This window comes from Toxorhynchites rutilus, chromosome 2 (assembly GCF_029784135.1).
Source record: "Toxorhynchites rutilus septentrionalis strain SRP chromosome 2, ASM2978413v1, whole genome shotgun sequence".
Taxonomy (NCBI): domain Eukaryota; kingdom Metazoa; phylum Arthropoda; class Insecta; order Diptera; family Culicidae; genus Toxorhynchites; species Toxorhynchites rutilus.
In genome coordinates this window covers 2,876,653-2,899,627 of record NC_073745.1, presented here as the reverse complement: position 1 = coordinate 2,899,627, position 22,975 = coordinate 2,876,653, and the positions used below count along the sequence as shown (strand labels likewise).

Genomic DNA, 22,975 nt, shown 5'->3' with positions numbered 1-22,975 from the left:
CTACGAGTATTTCAAATTTGGTCTGAGACTACAAGCTTCGAAAAAACGGAGTTTAAGATATGTAGGGCAGTTTCGGATGTGTTGTATTCAAATGCATAAGCTATTATAAAAACCATTCTGTTGAAATCCCTTTTTACTAGCCGCACTGTCCTTCGTACGGCATCGAAGGAAGCAAGGATTATCTTCCATACGGTTGAAGACCTTGATACGGATACTGTTGTTTACATACATGCAAACCATGAGTCCAATTCAGTGCGAGCAGTTTGCGATCCTTTCCACTAACCATCAAGCATGTATGCGTGTAGCCTACTGAGACAGATTTTCCCACAGAGTTAACGGGATAGAGCCTCTCGTGAGAGTGAGTGCAACGGGTTGTCATTTTCGTGCGCATGCATTTTCCGACCCCAACACAACATTGTCAACTGAGTGACTGCTTAGATGGTGGTACGTGTGTGTATGTATGTGTGTTTCTTGGGCGACAATGCTGACGGAAAGTGATTTGTACACAGCGTTTGTATTACATATGTCAAATTTCGGTAGAAAGGAAAGGATGATTCATACTTTGTGGATGGTTTACGGGGGGAATGTTAGACAATGGGGATCGCCTGTAGTGCTTGTAGTTTGCTTACAAGGATGGTTTGGAGTAAATGGGATGTTGAATACGCATTTATTTGTTCGGTTGTCAAGGGCAAAATGATTGATAATGGGTGATAGCCGTCGCCGATTACAATGTTTGCGGTGGTACCGGGTTTGGCGTTTTAATTAGTAACAGATGAATTGTATATGAGAAATTACGTATTGAAAAGTTACAACAAACAAGCAGTTCGTTTGTTTGGGTCCCGGGAACCCATAATCGACAGAAATATTTAGAATTCGAGATAACTCAATACGATTAAAACGCTGTTCTTAATCTTTAGTTTTAACAAGAATCGCACTAACTATTCCATTCCTAAAACAACAGGCAGGGCCATCCATCTGTTACGGAATTATGGCCAAGGATGGCAAGTGTTCGGATCTAAAATCTATGTCGCGAGTATTCACCAACTCTGTTTTGACACAAGCCGGTAAAACAAGGTACTCTTTATTGTTGCATCTTTTTTCATATAAAATATAAGTTCACAAAAGTACTAAATATACTGTGGAGTACTTCATTCGTTTCGTTCCATTCCTTCAACTGATATCGTTTTTTATCTAATATCTCTGTTTCATTATGCGTTGCGATTCTTCATCTCTCAATCCGCTCTACGTTTGTATTCTTTTATTTGTTCCAAATGTTTCACTTTGTGAGACGTGTGCGGTTTGCGATGTGGTAAATATAGTATAATATAATCAATATATAGACAAAATATCGACATTTGATTTTTGCTTTGTTCGGATTTGTGATCCTTTTTTTTCATTTTGAGTATGGCTGCATTTATTTTTGAGTTATCTCTTCAACAAGCATTCATAATTCAAGCTTTATTTTTTGCTGGCTGTCACTATCTTTTTATTACCACCGTTGGGTTTTCCCGTGGAATTCGTTAGTGTTGACGACACCTCTTCGGCTGGCTTAGCATTGATGGCATTTGTGCAGTTGGAGCCCGCGGGACCGTTCGGTTGTTTGGGGATAGTTTTTGAGCATACGGTGGAAGCGGCAGCTTTTACCGAGGACAGACTGCCGCTAAGTTTATTGCTGTTGTTGATTTTGGCTGGCGTTGCCGTGGAGGCTTTCGAGGAGACGGTTCTTTTCGGTGAAGGTTTGGGCGATGTGTCCTGGGAGGATTTCGGCGTTGATCTAAGACTCACGCGACGACTGACCCCTGGCGAGGGGCTTCCGGAGGGACTGCTGGTGCCTAGGTAGATGGCCGAGCCGGTATTTTTGACACCGCCCGATAGGTCGACCCGTGAACCATGGATGGAAGGTGGCGCTGATCCTGAAAGTCGTTAAGTGTTGTTTACGTTCAAAATCAAAATCCAACTGATACTAACCCGTATATGAGTACAAACCGGCTGGACTGCTGCGAGGTCTGAAGGTACTAACGATGCTGGAGCTGCGACGGAGCTCGGAAATTTCGCCAAGGTCGATCTCGGCGGAATAATCTCCGGTCGAGCGAGGATTATTGCGCTGGCCGCCGCCGTTTTTCGAATTCCGGGGCGACGTCGGACAGGATTGAACAGTACTTCGCACCGACAACTGGGACGAAGTCGATGGCGACGAGGAAAGATTATATTGCTTTTTCGATGATACTGAGCTTGCCTTCCGGCGGAAGCTCCGCGAATCCGAGCGGCAGATTCCTAATCATACAACCAACGGTTTGAGTTTGCGTCCGAATGTGTGTGTGTTTTTTTGCGTTATTTCAAAGGTGAATGAAAGCTACATGAGACAGTGCTATGTGATTGCATGAATTTTTCATTGAACTTTTTATTACTTTTGAACGTGCGATCAAGCGATTGCCTTTTGGGGTGGAAATGGCTTTTGTTTCTTTTTGTGTTTTGAAAAGGTATCTTTGGTATGAATCTATAATGAACATAGCTGTGAAGTGAAAAAGTAAAAACAACAGATGGGAGTGATGAGCAACAAGCCGAAGTTCAATTTGCAACGATAAAACACTTCATTCGATCCATTGATGAAATATTTACACGCTGATGGAACGAGGTACGTACATTGGTTGCCTACTAAGTGGGTTAGTTTGGGGTGATAATCTCTCACCTGTTGGACAGTCTTTGCCGAATTTGCATTGGCCTTCACAAACACCCTTATTCTCTAACAAAGTTTCATAATGGTCTAAGGCTAAATAACACTGTTCTCTATCATTCTCTTCCAAAGCTAAGCTGGGAAAGCGTTCCTTGAGACGCTTTCGTTCCTAGAAAGAAGAATAATTTGAATTTTAGACAAGCAATCGTAAGTAGTACTACGTCATCTTTCCAAACATACATCTGGCAGTTTGATGCATTCAAACTCCTGCAGCTGGTTCTGGAAGCCAAGGTTCGGATTGGCTATGGCGCGGCCAGCGCGCACCACCTTCAGGGCTTCCTTCCAGCTGAGTGGCGTGACAGACATGATGTATGCCACCGCGACCGTAACGGAACGGGACATTCCGGCCAGACAGTGGATCAGCACGTTGCCTTCCTTGAGACGGGCGGCATGGATGAAGTCGTTGCAGACCGCGAAGTACTGCGACAGATTCTGGTCCGGTGTATCAGCGGCCATTACACAGAGGTAGTGTTTATCCTGCAAAACATTATCGGAATATTCAGTGAGAATAGCAATGAGTGGCTTCGGTTAGGTGACACATTGGCGTAGAATGATTCCTGATTTCTTCCGTCAATATGTAATAGTAGGCTGTGGATACGGAGTGACGTTTTGGCGTAGGACCTCGTCTTTTGAGGATATATTGGGGGTACAAATTGAAAAACGAAAATCGAACGCATCGTGAACAATGGCCAATTTCAAACGATTAATGCTCAGTCATTTCATGATGGATTAATGAGATTTTTGCGTCATTCGATTTCGGCACTCCATAACATATTCTTAATTGATGAAATCAAATATTAGGCTGTCAAAAAAGTCCTGCGGTATTTTTTTTAATTTTCATTTGTTCATAAAATTAGTTACAATCATCTGTTTTAAGTCAAATATGCGCCGTTTTGTTCGATGACTTGTTCCCAACGAGATGCCAACTTCATAATACCCCTGTTATAGAAGCTCGCTTCCTTATTGGCAAAAAAACTCGGATAGCCAATTTTCACAGGCCTCTTTTGTGGCTAACTTCTGACTACCTAGCTCGTTCACCATGGACAAAAACAGGTGGTAGTCACTTGGTGCAAGGTCCGGACTATACGGCGGATGCAAAAGAACCTCCCATCCGAGCTCCCGGAGCTTCTGGAGCGTCACCAAAGAAGTGTGTGGCCTGGCGTTGTCCTGATGGAAGACAATGCGGCCTCTGTTTATCAAAGATGGCCTCTTCTTCATGAGTGCTACCTTCAAGCGGTCCAGTTGTTGGCAGTACAGGTCCGAATTGAGCGTTTGGCCATAGGGAAGCAGCTCATAATAGATCATTCCTTGACAATCCCACCAAACACACAGCAGAACCTTCCTGGCCGTTAATGAGGGCTTGGCCACCGTCTGAGCCGCTTCAGCGGGCTTCGACCACGACCGTTTGCGCTTCACGTTGTCGTAAGTGACCCACTTTTCATCGCCAGTCACCATCCGCTTCAGAAACGGGTCGATTTTGTTGCGATTCGGCAGCGATTCACATGCGTCGTTACGGTCAAAGATATTTTTTTGCGTCAACGTGTGTGGCACCCATACATCGAGCTTCTTTGTGAATCCAAGCTTCTTCAAATGGTTAATAACGGTTTGATGACTTATCCCCAGCTCTTGGCCGACTTTTTTGACAGCCTAATATGTCATGAAACTAATTATCGTACACTTGAGAAATCTCAATCGTTATCGGAAATACCTCGTTCAGATTGGTCGAAATTGAAGATACAAACTTCCTCTTGTACTCATAACTATTTCTCAGTCATTTTCTGATAGATTTACGAGAGTTTTGCATCAATCATTTTGGGCACTGGAGAATGGAGAATTCTTAGAATTCGACATTGCAAATACATGAAAGTAGGGGGAGCCACCGAAATGTGTTCCCTAACAAAGATCTCAAAACCAAGGAGCCTGGGGGAATCGACATTGCAAATATATGCAAGCCGGGGACATTTTTATATTGCAAGCAGGGCCTCACAATTTCACTTCAATTCACACATCACCACTGGCACAATAATGAGCCTATCGCCTTTCAATTTCATGCAAATTCTCGCAGGTTGAAAATAGTGCTACTCTCTGTTCACGCTGGATGAAGATAATATCACTTCACCTTCGTATACCCTCATTTCTTTCATTTTCTTTCTTTCTTCACACTGAAACGAAATCTTCAAATCTTATATCCAATGAAAGTGCCTCGAATGAAAATTTCGTTGGAGCTCCAACCTTATTCACTGAAAGTAAGGAAAATGACGATGTGAAGGGATGTGCAACAGGTGCAATCAATTGTCGGTGCTGATTGTTGCTCTCATATGCCTCTTTTAATTCCACTTTTTTTTGAAAGACGGTCATAAAAGACGGTATAAAATCCAGTTTGGAGAAATTGAATCAAATAAAACTTTCAATTGAAAGCAGCGATCATCCTTTCACATGTGAAACTGAAAGTAACACATAGCCATTCAAATCTACATAAATAAAAATGTAAGGCAAAATCTGTTGGTAAGCGGAAACCACGAAGAAGTGATGGTCCGATTTTAGCCTTCTTTATTTTTTTGTATACATTTCTTCCCGTTGATCAATATAATGGAGAGAAAAACCGGAAAATTTTCGGAAAACTCTGAGTGAAGGTCGAAAAATTCGGAAAATTGAATTCCCAAATGTTCGAAAATTACATCACAATAAGCGTTGTTAGTCCATTCGATATTTGCGCTATCGAAATTGGTCTTTGTTCGTAAGTGGAAATGGATTTTCAGGCGAAATAACGCATTTCCATATCTTATATCTATAAATAAAAATGGAAGGCCAAATGTGTTGGTAAGCGCAAAACCCGAGGAAAGAATGGTTCAATTTGAGTCATCTATATTTCGTTGTATTCGTCTCTTCCCGTAGACCAATATAGCGGAGAGAAAAAATGGAAAATTAAATTCCCATATGTTCTACAATTAGCTAAGCGTTGTTAGTCCATTTGATGTTGGCGCTAACGAAATTGAATCGATTTTCAGCCGGACTAACGCATTCCTATATCTTCTATCTATATAAAAAAAATTGAAGGCCAAATATGTTGGTGTACCCTTAACCCGAGGAAGGAATGGTCCGATTTGAGCTGTCTTTATTTTGTAATATTCTCTGTATCAAACATGTATTCCATGCAACGGAAACACATGTTATTTCCAAATACTTGAAGAATCTTGAACGAGAATTGTGTCTGAAAAAAATTTATATTATATTATATATTTGTAGAAGTACTAGACAATTTAAAGTAAAAGGAAATTGTAAAGGGTCAAAGGGTAATCAATCAATGAAAAGTTCAGTTATTGGACTCACTAAAGTTCACTTAGTAAGAAAACGTGGATGTTTGAAAGTATTCAAATCAAAAAATCTATTTTGGGCGGAACGAAGTTCGTCGGGTCAGCTAGTGATAATGATAATTGTCAAGTGAAAGCGTTTGCTTTGAAATTTTCATAAATAAAAACCAATGTGTGTTCCCGGTTAAAGCTGTCTGTTTTGTTGTGTTCATTTCCACCCAAGGAAAGTTCATGCGACGAAAAAAATTGTAAAAGTGATTATTCGAAAAAATGATCCCAAATGTTCTACATATCGTATTAGATGGTGTTAGTCCAATTGAAATTCACATTGAGGCATATAGCATCGTTGGGTTTGAAGCCAAAATGGAAATGGGTTGAATAAACACTCAGAAAGTAAAAATTATAAAAAAAATTACCTTTTCCAGTTCAAAATTGTTTCTCCATAATAAAATAACATGTTTTTTTTCTGGTGGGAAAAATTGATAATTATGTTCGATAATGATAATTATCTTATATTACATTGGTGAGTTTATTTTTCTTCATTTTACCCATACATAACACAGGAGCCATCTCGTCCAGGGTTACAGAGGGAAGATTTCATCATATCACATTCCACTTCGGTATCTGCTGTCTTGATATGCATCATCCTTCTGTCATCATCACTCGGTTGTAAACACTGGTGGATTGAACGAACAATACCCAACAACCAAACGAAACGGCCCTTTTAATGGCCACCGAATCATTATCAAAGAGTTTAACGATGTAATTCTTCGAAAATATCCAAAATCACCATGCAATAGATAACCTAGTGCAATCCTATGTCAACTATGCGGTCGTGTCTCGAACACAACCCTTCTGTTACTTTTTTCTTTTCCGCTTATATGGTATCGAGTATATCGTATGCTGTTGCTTTTTTTGTGAAATTATTAAAATTATAATAACAGTTCCGTTATGAAGGGTGTTAAGGTTGAAATTTGGCTGACTTATCTCACTTCTTAACTAGGCGAACCTAGCCAGAATTTTCACCTGCCCCCGGGCTTCTGAATGCCAAAGGGGGACTAGGCTCTGCGGAATGCACGTATCTGCATGCTCGTGCTGTTTTAGTCCTGACCGAGGAATTGTCGGACAATCGCGCAGGTGCTAAGGATGACCGACTTTTGGATGCCGGCCAATTCCTTCTCGATGTTCAACACCTTTAGCGCTTCCAGAAGTGTCTTCGGGATAATTCCAGTTCCAGAGAGAACGACTGGAACAATTCTTGGGACCTCCCTTAGCCCCCACAGTTCCTTGAGCTCCACGGCCAATGGTCGGTACTTGCAGATTTTGCGACCGTGGGTCTCCTCCAGATTCTGGTTCAGTGGAATAGCGACATCGATGATGGTGACTTTGCGGTCGCTCTTGTCGTAAACCATTATATCTGGGCGGTTGTGGTGGATCGAGAGGTCGGTCAGAACAGTGCGATCCCAGTACAGCTTGAAATTTTTTGAAAATTGAATTGAATTGAATTTTGAATTGAAAAATTGAAAAAAATTGAAATTTGGCTTATTTTTTTTTTTTTTTTTATCTTCGCTTATTTTTTCGTCGGCCTATTTCCGCCACTTTAGTGCCAATCACCGACATCAGGGAGGCGACTCCACCTGTTCCTACCTATCAGACTCAACAACTAGAAATTTGGCTTAAACTTCATGCATTTTTTTGAATCGTGCATTTTAAAAGCCAGAACACCCCTTATTTTGTAAGCATTCTTTCATCGAATAAGCGAAATTATCAGTAGGGGTCAAATGAACTGTCAGTGAAGTAGGATTCTCACAAATAAAAGAAAAGAATATAAATTTGGGGAAAATGCCACAAGTTATATAAAAATAAAAAAATAAAAAGAATTGGAAATTGTTTAACTCTGACTGTTTCGTTGGTATGCTCAAAAAACTGGCAATATCCAGGAAAAACTGAAAGGTTGGCAACTCTACTCCTAATGGACAACATCATATCAAAAATAGCTGAGCAAGAAAACTAAGTTGTTCTTAATAATTGATAAATATTAATACTAATAATAATTAATAATGTTCAGCGGGAAGATTCAAAATTACAAATTCCCGGTATATATTTGATAGGATGCATGTCAATGAGACTTATTGAAAATAATAACTGCTGCCTAAGAGCAGTTCCGCCAAGATAACTAAAAAGATACCTGATTCCAGTAAAATAAACCTCGGTTGAAACTTACCGGATGGAAACGCCTTGGACTATCATGTATTGATACTATGTGCGTGATTTGATGACGGTCTAATTGTTGGTAATCCTTCGAGTCGCGGTAGTTACCCACGTACAACCCGGGCATCACCTGAAACGAAGCACAAACAAGATGATCACCAGAATCAGTCAAATATGCCTTCGGGCGTTCCTTCCACTATTTCAAATACGAGCAATCATGAATTACTTCCAATTACTGCTCACAAGCTGCTGTTTTTCAGTGCCCACAATACCGCTCCCAATTCCCACCCGCATCAGCGGCAGGATTGAAGGAATCGTTACCTTGTTCATTCCATTACCCATGGCTGGTATGTAACCCTTGCTGTGATATCTTCTGCTTCTCTGGTGCAAAAATAAGCGTCTTCCAGCTTTCGTTCAACAAATACAACACCAACAAACATCAACAATAACGACTAATATTGTACACTAGTTGATAAGATGTGTTTGCGAGCAAACATGTTTTCTTCTGTGCCATTCCGGCAACACAGTAATAATCTTCTTGATCCGGAGGATGTTTCCCGATGAGTCGAACGGGACAGCGAGGCTATTCATTTATTATCGGCTACTGCTACCGACGACGATGATGATGATGATATGTGATGCAAATTGAGGACACCTTCTATTGAATGTGATTACAATTTACAGCGAGTGGTGTCTTTATAACGGTGGCGAATCGTTTCATCGCACCTTCCGTTTACCTTCGTCACGTGCGACAATGCCGCGACCAAAGATTGATCGTCGCTTCTAGAATTAGCTGGGGAGGAGGAAAAAGGGAGAGAGAGGAGAAAGTAGTAAAATGTAGTGATGTTATTTTCATCCCGTTCCATGGAGATTGGAGATTCAGTGCTATCAGAGATTGGGGCTATAAATATTGTTACCGAGGTCCAGGGGGATTGACTGAGACAGCGCGGCGCCATCGAATGATGAAGTTTTGCGAGTGAGTAGTAATCAAGAGTCAAGGAAGCTCAAACGGGTGATTGTTTGTTTAGAGCTAGTGAGCACCATTGGAACTCTTATGTTGTTGGAAAAAAGACGTGGCTTGAATCCAAATTGGATTGTTATATTCGTTCGTGATGCAAACATATAGATTTAATCTGGTAATCACAACTAGGGAGAACATGCGATATATTGTCATAAAGTCTATTGCTCAGAATAATTTATACATTGTCAGATGCGCTCCTGTTTGATAATAGTTAAATGAAATACTACATATACCATCTCCACGAGAAGAAAGTGGAATTAATTAATGAGTGTACTTTATCCTTCAAATTGTTCACTTTAACATACATAGTCACTGTCAGTTGCGATTGGTCGATAGATCCATTCCTGGACGGTTTCCTGGATTGATTGAAACACTATTGAAACTTTTCCTCGAATAATAAGGAACCACTTTCATCAATATCACGAGACAACAGACTTGCAACGTTAGTCGCTTCTTATTGAAGGAAATCTTATTCAAATGGCAACTGACGAAGTACGACGCAACACTTCGCCTTTTACAGAGATTCGTAAATACGTTTTGACCAATCAAGTAGACGGTAAAATTTTGTCAGTAACGAATTGATGATTGTCGCAGATTGCATTTTATTTTCATCGAGCAAAGCTTCGATTTTCTATGCCGAACACGCAATAACGTGTGAGCGATTGCAAATCATTTAGGCAACGGAATACAAGTTGGACTCGATTATCCGGAGTATTGATTTTTTTCTAATCATAATAAAATAATTTTTTTATCATTTGCACTGATTTAATTATATATTGCTGTGTCGTTGCCAGAAGTTGTCTGGCGGGTCCTGGGGAAAGGAGTTATATTTTGGAAATCGAAAAAAATGTGTTACAACGCATGAATCAAAATATTATTCAAATGGTCAAGTCCAGCTACAAGCAAAAGCTCATGCGTGAGCTTTTCGAACCCCAAGGAGGATTTGATGACATGGTTAAGCGAATCAACATTAAGGATGATATGTTTTGGGTGGCCGAGGTTTGGGACGAGGTATCGGCTGATTCCATTGTCAAGTCATGGAAAATGCCGATATCCCGTTGTCGGTTGTAAGGGAACTCATGCTTTCGATTCAGCGGAAATTGATGGACCTACACAATACCGTGCATGACGAGGAAGTGGAGTTTGAGGCTCTGAACGATGATGACACAGTCAACATTGTTTTGCATCCAAATACATCTTTCTTCGATGATAAAAAATCGATTTAGACTTCCGAGGGAGAGAATGCTTCATCAGTTTTGGAGCCACATCAGGTTGATGAAGATGAAGAGTCCGAAAACTTTATTTCAAATGAAATTGCCTCATGTGGAATCGATAAAGTTATTACTTGGGCTGAGGAAAACGGATTGCCATTGGAAAAAAAAAATCCTGCTGCGAGAATAACGTGCAACTATTTTAAAGAAAACTTACTATAATTAAATCACAAAATGTTAGCTTTTAATTTTTGCTTTGTTGCATACTATGTACATAAGAGTGCCAATGAATGTATGAAAAAAGGACGAAAGGGCTTCCTGCAAAAAGTTTATTCCCTCGAAAAATACCCTATGCAAAATTTCAGCCCAATCGAACTTTATTTACTAGTGCCGCCAGGTCGTCAAAGTTTGAGTTTTTTGAAAGCCGTAAAATCACCCAAGGGATATTATCAAAACAAAGACTGTCTGGGACCTAGATGACAAAAAAAAATCGAGATGACAGTAGATCTCGACGTTTCATGCAATTTGAAGTCATTTGGCACCAAACAATATTTTTCCAATACTTCGAAATCATGTACTCCCTCATGAAAGCCACATTTTACTCCCAAACTCATGTACATTAGTCGATTTTACGGTTTTCGAAAAACTCTAACTTTGACGTCTTTGCGACACTAGTAAATTAAGTTCGATTGAGCTAAAATTTTGTATAGTGTATTTTTTGCGGGAATCAAAATTTTTTAGGAAGTCCCTTTCGTAAGTTTGAGATGACCATTTTCATTAGCACTCTGATGCACATGAAAATAATAAATAGTAAATAAGTCTCCGGATAATCGAGTCTGACTTGTACATAGTTTACCAAAGCTTGAACAATCTCTACATGCTGAAATAATGAAGAAATTTCTCTCTTCGTTGAAATTTCTGCCCGATATCGAAATTTACGTATTTGAAAGTCCGTTTAGACTCATTTATATTCTTTGTTTTCCTCGAAGTTTTTGCATTTTATATAAGGATGGTATTCGAGTAGCAACGTGAACAAATGCATCCTGGTAAACGTGTAAACATCCATTACATCAGGCAACATGGTATTTCTCGTCTTGACGATCATATTGCGCTGACTTACAACATGCTTTGAACGTCAAAACACTTAGACAAACTATTCAGCATCAAAGAGTGAAGAATTTGTTTTGTCGGTTTATGTTTTGTTGCACGTCGTTTGGTGGCGAGATAAAGTGTAGAAGGTGGGAAGATCCACGTGTTTTGGTTGTGTCAAACTTTGATTGTATTAGTTGTATTAGGAAGATAGGAAGTTCACCTACCAAGCATTACAGTCAGTTTCTCAAATGGTACAAAGTTGAATGTGTCAACGAATAACGTTGAAAGAGAATATACAGAAAATAATTACACATTTCCAAATAAAATATTTTTCGCAATACATTCATCATTTAAACAATAAACAGAACATGTCACGAACTAAAATGTTCCATCTTTTTTTTTATTTCTTCTTACATCAGAATTAGTATTCTAATGTCTACTCTGTTTGGATTTTAGAGTGACTTCATGGAAGTTTCTCTCTTGTCAGCAATGGTAATCACTTTTTTCACAAATAGGGTGCTAAACACTTCATTCGTCTAAAACTAGGAAAACTTTTCGTCTCAATCTAGGTCAACCTGCAACCTGTTTCCCATGCACTGTCAACTGTTTTCCGTCGAAGAAACAAACGATTCTGTAACTCTGACTTTATTCATTTACGTTTTTTGGTCGACGTAACGAGAAGTAAAATTGAATTGAAATTAAGTTTAGAACACCTCATAGAAAATGAAATTCCAGTTTCTGCCAGAATGTCAGTTGGGCCCTTATGATTTGTTTAAAGAAAAAAACTAGTTAGTTCATTTCATCTGATTATTTTTACTTTTAATATCAATACTTTTCCTATGTAGTGTCGAGTCTCAGTCGGACAGTCGTCGAGTGCACACGCTTTCTCGTTTGCTCCGTTCATAGCATAACTTGTTTCGTTACGACACGATCGCATTTCGGTATTATTTACTTTCTCAACTGCTGTTATGGGCAGTTTTTATTTTTTGACAGTGGTTTCGAAGCAGTAATTGTGTGAAGGGGCAGTTGTTTTCAGTGTGCAGGAGGAAATTCCCTCAGAGTGATTTGCAGCAGCAGCATTTCAAATGAAAAATATTCGCCGTTTAATCACCCGTTCGTACGGTGCTTTCAACGATTTGTACAGCTATTTTTTAGGAGGCCAGGTTCTCCATGTTTCAAAGTCGTAGAGACAATTTAACAGTGACAGAACAAAGAAAGAAAAAAGCATTTCGTGTTAATTTTTCCTCCATTTTACGTTTTTGTTTGCGCGTTGTTTTGTTTCTGTGCCGGGGACCATGAGTCATCGCAATATAAAAAGGTGTGCGTGTAATTCCATACGCTCTCTCGAATATTGATATCCGCTCTCACGCAGTGAATGCTTGTTTTCACTTTTTACTTTTTCTTACCACAAATCATTACCACTTTTTCCTTTTAAGAACCACTTCTCCTCTCTGCTATCATCTTTTTTCCCATGCATACGAATATATTGAGTGCATGATACAATATGCTAGAACAAAGTAAATAGAATACTAGCGAAAGAAACGCGAATCTTCCGGAGAGGAAATATGAGAAAGAGAAACACAGGGTGTCACACGAAGCAAGATAAGTATCAATCATAACATTAAATATCTAAAATTTAAAACCGGCAATCATATGAATCAATTATCGTGTAGCATTTGAGGAGGACCTATCTGCTTTGATCGGCTCTCTTCATTGACTCTCTCTTCCAATAACCCCGGCCTTGCAGACAGATTTTGCCCTATTTTGCACATAGTTTAACAAACGAAGTTCTGTTCTATACTCTTGATCGTCGACCACATCAGACTGTGCTTTTACTGCTGAGTTATCAACGTAAGAGAACGTTGAGAAAGAGAGTCGATCGTTGCGGATGGGTCCTTATCGGGAGTTGCGCGGGAATTTATACATAATGAATTTGATTGTTTTTCCCAAGTCGTAAATCGTTAAACGTGAGTTATAAATCGTAGATCGCGAATCGTAAGGGTCATTCCTTTGATACTTTAACTTACTTATTTCTTTATTCTTTTTATCATGCAAAAGGAGTTTGACAGAAACGATCTCGGTTACCTTATTAGATTTCTTAAAGATAACTCCCGATATCGCTGCTCCGCCCTCACGAGTAGAGTTTGATGAAAAATAAGTGCAATAAATTGTGATACATATATTTACGGTCGTACCAGTTCTACAGGAATGTTCACGGTTACCTTTTTAGGTTTCCCAAAGTTAACTCTCCGCTATCGCGTTGGAGTCATCGATATAGAACTCATCGCCTTTGCGATTGGAGTTCTATAAAGTGTACGAGTTGAAGACCAATGGTTCCCTCCTCAGGTTTCCCAAATATAACTCCGTGATTCGATTTAAAAAAAAAAAAAGCAACTGCGAAAATATTAGAATATTTAGCCGATCCAATGCACTATGATGTTGTTCTACTCAGGTTACCTGAAGATAATCTCTACCGCGTGTTGTGATATATATATGATTTTCGGAATTTCATCATCGAGTGGTAGATAGGTTGCGTATACATAATCACATCACTTACCGCAGTGAATCCTGATTTTTCTTTACCATTCCCACTAACAACTATCCCTTCCTTGATAAACGCTAGGGAACCACGCTATAGAAGCGACCCTTCTGGCCTTCGGGCGGCGAATATCATACTAACATTCCTTCCCTTCCTCTGGTGACTGTAAGGACGTGGCCGGCGTCGTTATTGACCATTTAAAGTTCGAATCACCGAAAATTGCACAACGAGAATGATTTGCTAGTCCCAAGCGTCATTCTGTGTGTTCTTTGTGCAATTTGGTTAGTTTAGGTCAATCACGGAGAGCAACTACGAATTGTACAGTCTACCCAAGCTCAAGCTCAATACTTTTCCTATGTAGTGTCCTATGTCCTATGTACTATTATAAGAAAAGTAACACACATAAACAGATTTCAAAATCTTCCCACCTAATATTTTCCATCTCGGTTTGGTAGTAATGTTGCAATGGTCATCATCAGGGTTGCCTACTATAATTTCGAAAAATCAGGAAGAATAAAAATAATAATCAGCATAAATCAGGACAGCTCATATCGGGTTGTCCTAAGAGTTAATGTTGATTTTTGGGAAAACAAAAACATCATTTCCAATCAAAGCATTACAATTCAATTTTGTATCAATAGTTCTGTTTCACAATCTTTCGTCATCTTTCACACAGCTTAAATATTCTATCCTCCCAGAACATGTTTGCTTCCGAGTCGAGAACTGCTGCGAGTCATACATGTGAAAAACAGGTGGCTTGGTAGTAGCTCATGATACAGAATCCATTCCAAATTTCACCAGAGACCTAGTATATCTTTCTTCGGGCGAAGACTTTAATAAGCGTCGTATAAATTCTCGCATAAGAGGAAATGCTAATGTTTCGCCTATCCTTTTGATCGTTTATATTTTTTGCTGAAAACCTACAGCATCACTACAGTCAATTGCAGAGAAATCAATATTCAAATTTTCACTGACTTCATCGTCTATGCTATGGAATGGATCTTTACTCAACAAATGAGTGATTTTTTCCTAATTTTTATGATATTTAGTACTGTTATAGATATACTAGCTGACCCGGCAAACTTCGTCCCGCCCAAAATTTGTTTTTTGTTATCAATACCTTCAAACATTCACGTTTTCTTACTGTGAGCAAGTTCATAAGTCCAATCGCAGAACTGTTCATTGATTGATCTTTCAATCGACCCCGTCAAATTTACTTTTTGCTATAAAATTCCTAGTATTTCTAACAAAACTCATCATTATAATATCAGATTATTTTCAGGCACAATTCTCGTTCAAGATTTTTCAACCACTTGCAAATAACATGTTTCTCCCTGCAGAATATAGACAGCTCTAAATCGGACAATTCCTTCCTCGAGTTCTGCTCTTATCAACACATCCGGCGATCCTTTTTTTGGTATAGATTAAAAAAGGATATAGGAGTGCGTTTCATCACATTAAAATCCATTTCCAGTTTCGAACAAAGATCAATTTCGCTAGCGCAAACATCAAATGGACTAACAGCACTTGTCACTATGTAATTGTAGAACATATGGGAATTTAATTTTCCGAATTTTCCCTTTTTCCTTCAGAGTGTTCCGAAAATTTTCAATTGTCATGTTTGGAGGAGTGTCATACCGTCATAGAAACATTTCTCATACCCAAAAATCCTCACATCCCAAATTGTTCTTGATTAGTTCTCGAGTTATGCAGAAATATGTGACAGCCCACCCTTGGAGAGCGGGAGGAGTGTCTAATTACCATAGGAACATTTATTGCATCCTAAAACCTCCACATGCCAAATTTGGTTTCGTTTGCTTGATTAATTTTCGAGTAATTCAGAAATTTGTGTTTCATTTGTATAGCAGCCCCCCTTAGAGAGGGGGATGGAGAGTCTAACCATCATAGAAACATTTATTGCACCCTAAAACCTTAACATGCAAAATTTGGTTTCATTTTCTTGATTAGTTCTCGAGTTATGCAGAAATTTGTGTTTCATTTCTATGGCAGCACCTAAACCCCCCTCCCTCCCTCAGAAATGTGGGAGGAGTGTTGAACCACCTTAGAAATGTTTTTACCCCCTAAAAACTCCACATGCCATGCAGAATGCAGAAATTTGTATGGCAGTACACCCCACCCCCCTCAGAGACAGGGGAGGAGTGTCTATTCACCATGGAAACATTTCGTGTCCCTTAAAACATTCGCATGACAAATTTGGCTCCATTTGCGAGAGGGGGGTGGAGAGTCTAGCCACCATAGAATCATTTACCCTAAACCCTAAACCCTAAACCTCCATATTCCAAATTTCGTTTCATTTGCTTGATTAATTCCCGAGTAATGTAGAAATTTGTGGGCCTGATTCTCGAATACACTTCACGGTGGAAACGAAATAAACGGCACGCCATTGAACTACGTTTTACGAGTTAGTGAAGTGTCGAAGATAATGATGAGTTTTCAGGCAGAATGAGCACTTTTCAAATAAAAAATCTTTAATGAAAATTAACCTCTTCGTATCAAACTGGTATTCAATGTGAGTGGAAAACTTTGTTTTCTTCGTGTGATATAATAATCTCATACAAAAATTTAATCTGAAGATAATTTGATTTTATAATGATAAATTTAGTGGGAAACTAATCTCGCATCCAGATGTCGACACCGTACCGTTGTCATCGCGAATGCGTTTTATACCGTTTCCACCGTGAAGTGTATTCGAGAATCAGGCTCTGTGTTTCATTTGTATGGCAGCCCCCCCTTAAAGAGGGGGGCGGAGAGTCTAACCACCATAGAAACATTTATTGCACCCTTAAACCTTCAGATGCCTAATTTGGTTTCATTTGCTTGATTAATTCTCGAGTAATGCAGAAATTTGTGTTTCATTTGTATGGCAGTACCCCCCCCCCCCCTTTGAGTGGGGGAAGGACTGTCTAACCATCATAGAAACATTTATTGCACCCTAAAACTTTCACATGCCAACTTTGGTTTCGTTTGCTAGGTTAAATTCCGAGTAATGCAGAAATTTGTGTTTCATTTGTATGGCAGCCCCCCCTTAGAGAGGGGGGAGGGGTCTCAAAATATCACGAAAACCTTCCCGGCCCCAAAAACCCCTACATACCAATTTTCATGTTGATCGGTTCAGTAGTTTCCGAGTCCATAAGAATCAGACAGACAGACAGACAGAAATCTATTTTTATATTTATAGATTTATCATAGTCCCATAATTAAAATTGATTCTACTTTGAACCAGACGAACAAATTACATATAAAAAGTGTTTATATTCACTGTGGATTCAAAAATTTTCTCTTGAGTAATTTTACACTCTGAAACGTATTCCTACATTAATTACTCTGGGGATACATCTACATACACATTATCCTCTATAAAGCAATGTTGTTCATCATCAGCATCGTCAAATTGATAATAATTATACCAATCAATGATACTAAAACTAAGATTAGGCTTCTAAATTGAACTTATAAATTTAACCCTTTGCGGTCGTATTCAATTTCTACATGTGTGTCGTACTGGTTGCAATAATTTTTAATTTTTTTTTTTTTAAATCAGTGACGTATAACTTTGTGAGATTATGAAAGATGAACAGGATTAATTTATTCTTTGTAAACTTCTGATAAGTATTTACTATGTATTTACAATGTTTTTATGTTTATGTTTGAAAAATATTTGCTGTAATTCTTCTTCGTATCATGTATCACAAAAATAATTAGTTTTGCCTTTTATTTTTCTGTTTGAACATACAGAACAATGCTCTTTACATCTACACAGTGCCGCAAAGCATGGAGTTTTCCATTAATTCTTTCCTCAAGCATGGATGACACGTTTTGTTCATACTGAATACCGTTATCTATTATTCATAGTAGCACCGTTTTAGTTCGTGAATAAGTTCACAAGACATTAAAGTTCGTTTACAAAAAGTGTGAACTGATGATACATTGTTGCATAAATGATAATATTAGTTTACTTTTTTGCTGTGGTGGCTGAGAGCTGACAAACGATCGCAAAGCGTTAATACAGATTTCGATACAGATTTTTTGAGATAAAAGAGGAAAAGATTTTTCGAGACCAAAAACACAGATTTTATTATGGCAACTCTGTCACCCATTCGTATTTCGTGAGCACATTCTCGTAAAAACAATACGTTGAAAATACGAACTTGGGATTTGGACCCCACCCGAAACTTTGAAGGAGATTCTATTGGGTGTGTTTCCACAAGATTGATTCAGGGTGTCGTTGGTGACAACTGACAAACGATCAATGGGGAGACTTTTACAGGCAACAATAGATCCGTTTAAAACGAACTATTGTCGAGAAACGTCCAGATTATGCGACCAAAACGAGCTTCTTGGCTTCAATTCATTCGTGATGCGAAGAAGTGTATAGTCTACCCAAGCTCAAGCTGTATTAACCCTTTAAAGAGATCGTCTTATCTTTCCGCGCTAATAATCTTTTGTTTATACCGAGTACTGTTATCTATTATTCCTAGAATTACCGTATTAAATCATGACTGTTTCACTAAACATTAAAATTCGTTTTGGAAAAGTGTAAACTGTTACATGGTTAAATAAAGTATTCAGTATAATTCCTAGCTGTGGTGGCTGAGAGCAGACAAACGACCGCAAAGGGTTAAATCATTTTATTATTCAATAAATGTGTTTAACATTAAAAAACGGAACGCAATGCATCTCCAATATTTTTAAGGGATTTTCAATTTCAATTGATAATTTTCTATGTTGTAATAGATTATTCAGGGGGTCTTCGTAGCCCAGTTGATTGCGTGTCCGCTACTAAGCGAACGATCATGAGCTCATAACTCAGGGCCTCTCAGCTGACCATCTTAGTGTGTTATTCTAGCTACTATGTCCACGCAACAATCATCATGTGTCGGTAATCCCAGTCGCTTACCGCTCACATTTTCGGTCTGCGGCATCGGTAATTGGCACTATTAATAACACAACAATGGAAGCTACATATCAACAGTCCCGCTGTGAACAGTCCAACTGTGAACATTCGAACAATAGCAATATTCTTACGCCGAAAAAAAGGCGACATGTGTTGTGCATCGATTGATTAGGAATTCTCTTACGCCTAAAAGGCTACTGCGTTATAGATAAAACAAATGTTTATCGATACTCTTACGCCATACTCTTACGCCTCACAATGGTAATAGTGTAATATACAACAAATGTTATCTTGAGATAAAAAAAATGTACCGTTTTGTCTCAAATTCCGAACACATAACACAAAGCACACGAACAGAAAGTTCAAATTACTCAAAATGGTACTTTTTCGGGAAATTAATGTGGTTTTTGGATACAATAGAGCCTTTTCTTTCATTTGGCCACCATAAAATTAATTTACAAATTCATTTTCATGGAGAAAAACTAAAAATATGTTTGATCAGATTTATCTCAAATTCCGAACACCCAACATGCAGATTTTTTTTAAATCATAACTTTTGTGCTACTAAAGGGTATGTCAGATCAAATTGCATCACGGAAAAAACGCTGTAGAAATTTAATTTTTAGGAATTATATCTTCAGCTTTCGCTTATAATCAGATAAGAGTGTATAGATCACGTTGGCCATGCTTCACTATCAATTTTTCGTAAATTTGGAAAAATGTCGTCGAACGAAAAAGAGCGTCGTGAATTAATCCTGCGCACTCATTTCGAGAATCCGGAGTTGTCACATCGGGGCATCGGTAAGATGCTGGGAATCGTCCAATCCACGGTCAGCAGAGTACTAAAACGATACTTCGAGAACCTAACCATCGACCGGAAGGTGAAGAACGGCAAAAATGGATGCTTCATCAGTGAAAAAGATCACAAGCGCGTAGTTAAGCAGTTTAGACGTGATCAGAGCAGAGCTCAAATCAATTAGCCCGAAAATCTCGTAAATACAATGTCTGAACTAATTCAGCAATAAGCGCTCAAAATAGGATTTCTTCAATTCGTACCACCGATATGCCTCCGAAATACGTAATCCTACTACCTACGTAATCCTCACTGGTAATATTAACACACAGAAAGAGTAAAATTCCATCTACAATGCCTGTGGTAGGTAAAATTCCATATACAGGTATGACATTAAGAAATATACAATCTGGGTGTTAAAGAACAAATTGTAGAGCGGTTGGAGAACTTTAATTTGGTTGATATAAACAATCAAGTTTATTGTGATTTTTTAGGATAAAATTAGTAATAACACCTTCGAAATCAGTATCTTTATAGTTTTTCACTTCCACAATGGAATTTAAATTAGAGATGTTTTACAACTATAGTTTATTTTAAATTTTCTCATCTATCAAACGGAAGCAACTGAATTGTTTTACGTAGCGTACTTTTTAATGTAATGACAGTTTAAGGCAAACAGAGCCCGAAAACAAATAAAGTTCTATAACTATGTCATTGTTGAAATTCGAACATATGCGTTTAAGGTATTTCTTAAACATGATCGTCTATCACCTCCTGAGAAAATCTGGATAAAATTATTTTTTTTATGTGAAAAGGGTGTTTTCTGACTTTGAGGGGATGAATCAAAAATTAAATTCTTCTTTTATATTGAAGGAACGAAAAATATGTGCCTTAATTTTTTTTACTCGACTATATACAGGATTCGATTATATACAGTGAAAAGAGATCCGAGACTGTATATAATCGGGTCCGCCCTGTATAAAGTAACTTTGAATTTATTGTTGACTGAATGAAATCAAACATGATAGACAGCTGTGTGAAAATGGTACCAAGTTTTATTGATAATAACGCATCTTTATTAATTCATATAATAAAACAATTAATTTCTACACCTCAGATAACTCTCCCTTTCACTCTGAGAGCACTGACGGGAAAGATAAAACGGAAATCACCCAACAGAGCAGCGGCATCAGTATATCGTTCATATATTCATGAGGTGGTACACTTTCTCTTACCGATTACAATAAGCATGTCTCTCCGAATTCCAAAACTGGAATATCAACGACCACCGCTTTTCACAATCACAAACTTGCATTTATCCTTTTGACTTCCGGAGTTTTTCTCCAAGCAAACAGTTCCTTTTTTCCCACAAAGGCAATGCAACACACCGCTTCGGGGCTCGTCCTAGCGAGCGGCGGATTCTAGTTATCACAGAGACAAATATTTTTCACCTCCTCCTCCTTATTTCCTCTCCTTCCTTTTACACCCGACACTGCCCTTGTTCCAGCTTCCTACTGTGTCCAAGGATACCCGCTTCCGAATGCGCTGATGTTATATAATCAACCTTTTGCTTTGCGATTGACGACGACGACAACGACGATTCTCTTTCGTGTGCTCTTGTTTATTTTTTTTTCTATATTTTGTTGTTTCACTCCAACAGTCAGCCCTCCCACTGTTGCTGGCCCTTCGTCCAGCGGTGGAATCGATGAATAGACCTTATCGCGCTTTTCCGCCTAGAGCCTCCCCGCTAGCGAGGCGACACTTCCGAGCAGAATTGACCCACACAATGCGATAGCGTAATGCTCGCCTCTTTTTTTCCTTTCTTTGTTACGTTGCTCGGAATTAAATCACTGTGTAGATTTTAAAATCACAATTTTGCGCTTTGTAATTAATCAGCCGATATAGAGGTTTGATATGGTACTTTGCTGGTTTATTCGTTCTACGATACAAAAAGCTAAACGTGTTTTTTTTTTGCTCGAGTCAAGCACGTAGTAGTTTAAAGGAAGTCAAAAATTTCGGTATCACAATCGAGTGGTTTTGCTTTGATCCTTAAAATAGTCTAGCAAAGTAAGCGGAATTCGCGAGCTAACACTGAGAATTAAACGAAAAAGTGCACACCCAGAAGCTTAACAAAAAATACTATCGGCAAACACAGTTTTTCAGTCAGGCTTTGCAAAATTTTGATTGGGTACGGGTTTTTAGTTAGCAGTGGTGCTTCGGTTTCAGTTCAGTCGGTAAGAATGGAGCGATGAAGACTGAATTCGAATCCGATGAGAGGACCATTCGATCCTGTCGGTTGGTTTGTCGGTTTCGGAGAAGGCTTGAAGGCTCACAAGAGAGGGAGTCACTCGACCGCAGAGCGAGAATATGGTATCAGATGCTCTTCCGATGCGATGTTTAGGGTTTGCTTCGCATTAAGAGATGGGGAATTTTCCGATAGGAGAACTTATGTTGAAAATGTTGTATCCACTGGAAACGGCTCTCCTAGAAGAGAGCATCAAAGAGAAATTGTGTGATGGAATGCAAGTGGAAACAGAATAATAATAATGAAAATATTACCACGTTGTGCTTTGCGTAATAACATCGGCGAAGTTATTGCACAGATGCTGCTGCTTGCAAATCGTTCGATTGCCTATCCACTTAAATGAAAACATAATACAGGGCGGACTCGATTATATACAGTCTCCGTTCTTTTGTCACTGTGTAAGTTACGTTTGGGGAAGTTCGGTTAACTTTTTAAAAAAGCTGAACTACCCTGAACGGAGTCACAATGTAAACTGACTTTATTATTTCATTGATTTACACGATTGCCTAAATATGCTTACACTATGGTTTTTATAATGTTTGCTTTTATGCCGAGTGTTGCGAAAAATGTGCCTGTGACTCGGTGCACTGGGTCGCAATGCTCCCTGCTGCTGGTGTACCGTGCCTGGGTGGTAACTGCTCCTCCCCTAGTGTTGAAACTCCTGGTTCAACGGTCAGGTTCTTAGCGATGGTGGTTGGTAAAAATGTACTGGTGCTGGGTCAGCGAAATGATCATCTATGGTTGACTTTTCTGGGTTGATTGTTGCTTTAGCTGATTGGGTTCTAAACTTGAAAAGAATGTAGATGATAAAGATTATGATCATAGAAGTTGTAAATGAAAATC

The 22,975-nt window shown here is 38.8% G+C and overlaps 1 protein-coding gene across 3 annotated transcripts; it reads right to left on the bottom strand.

Annotated features, from left to right (window-relative positions):
• Positions 1 to 1,053: 1,053 nt before the first annotated feature.
• LOC129764257 (tyrosine-protein phosphatase vhp-1) lies at positions 1,054 to 22,576 on the bottom strand. 3 transcript variants are annotated; one of them, XM_055763178.1, is made up of 8 exons: positions 22,387 to 22,576; positions 21,063 to 22,311; positions 8,483 to 9,049; positions 8,270 to 8,386; positions 2,915 to 3,211; positions 2,690 to 2,843; positions 1,969 to 2,274; positions 1,054 to 1,913 (listed from the first exon to the last, which is right to left on the bottom strand). In XM_055763178.1, the coding sequence occupies exons 4-8, from the start codon at positions 8,381 to 8,383 to the stop codon at positions 1,459 to 1,461; spliced, it is 1,326 nt and encodes a 441-aa protein (XP_055619153.1). In that variant the 5' UTR covers positions 8,384 to 8,386; positions 8,483 to 9,049; positions 21,063 to 22,311; positions 22,387 to 22,576; the 3' UTR covers positions 1,054 to 1,458. The 3 variants fall into 3 exon arrangements, with proteins under 3 accessions (XP_055619153.1, XP_055619152.1, XP_055619151.1); XM_055763177.1 differs by having other exon boundaries at positions 8,578 to 9,049; positions 21,000 to 22,311; positions 22,387 to 22,575; XM_055763176.1 differs by having other exon boundaries at positions 8,578 to 9,049; positions 22,387 to 22,575.
• Between the last annotated feature and the right edge of the window lie 399 nt (positions 22,577 to 22,975).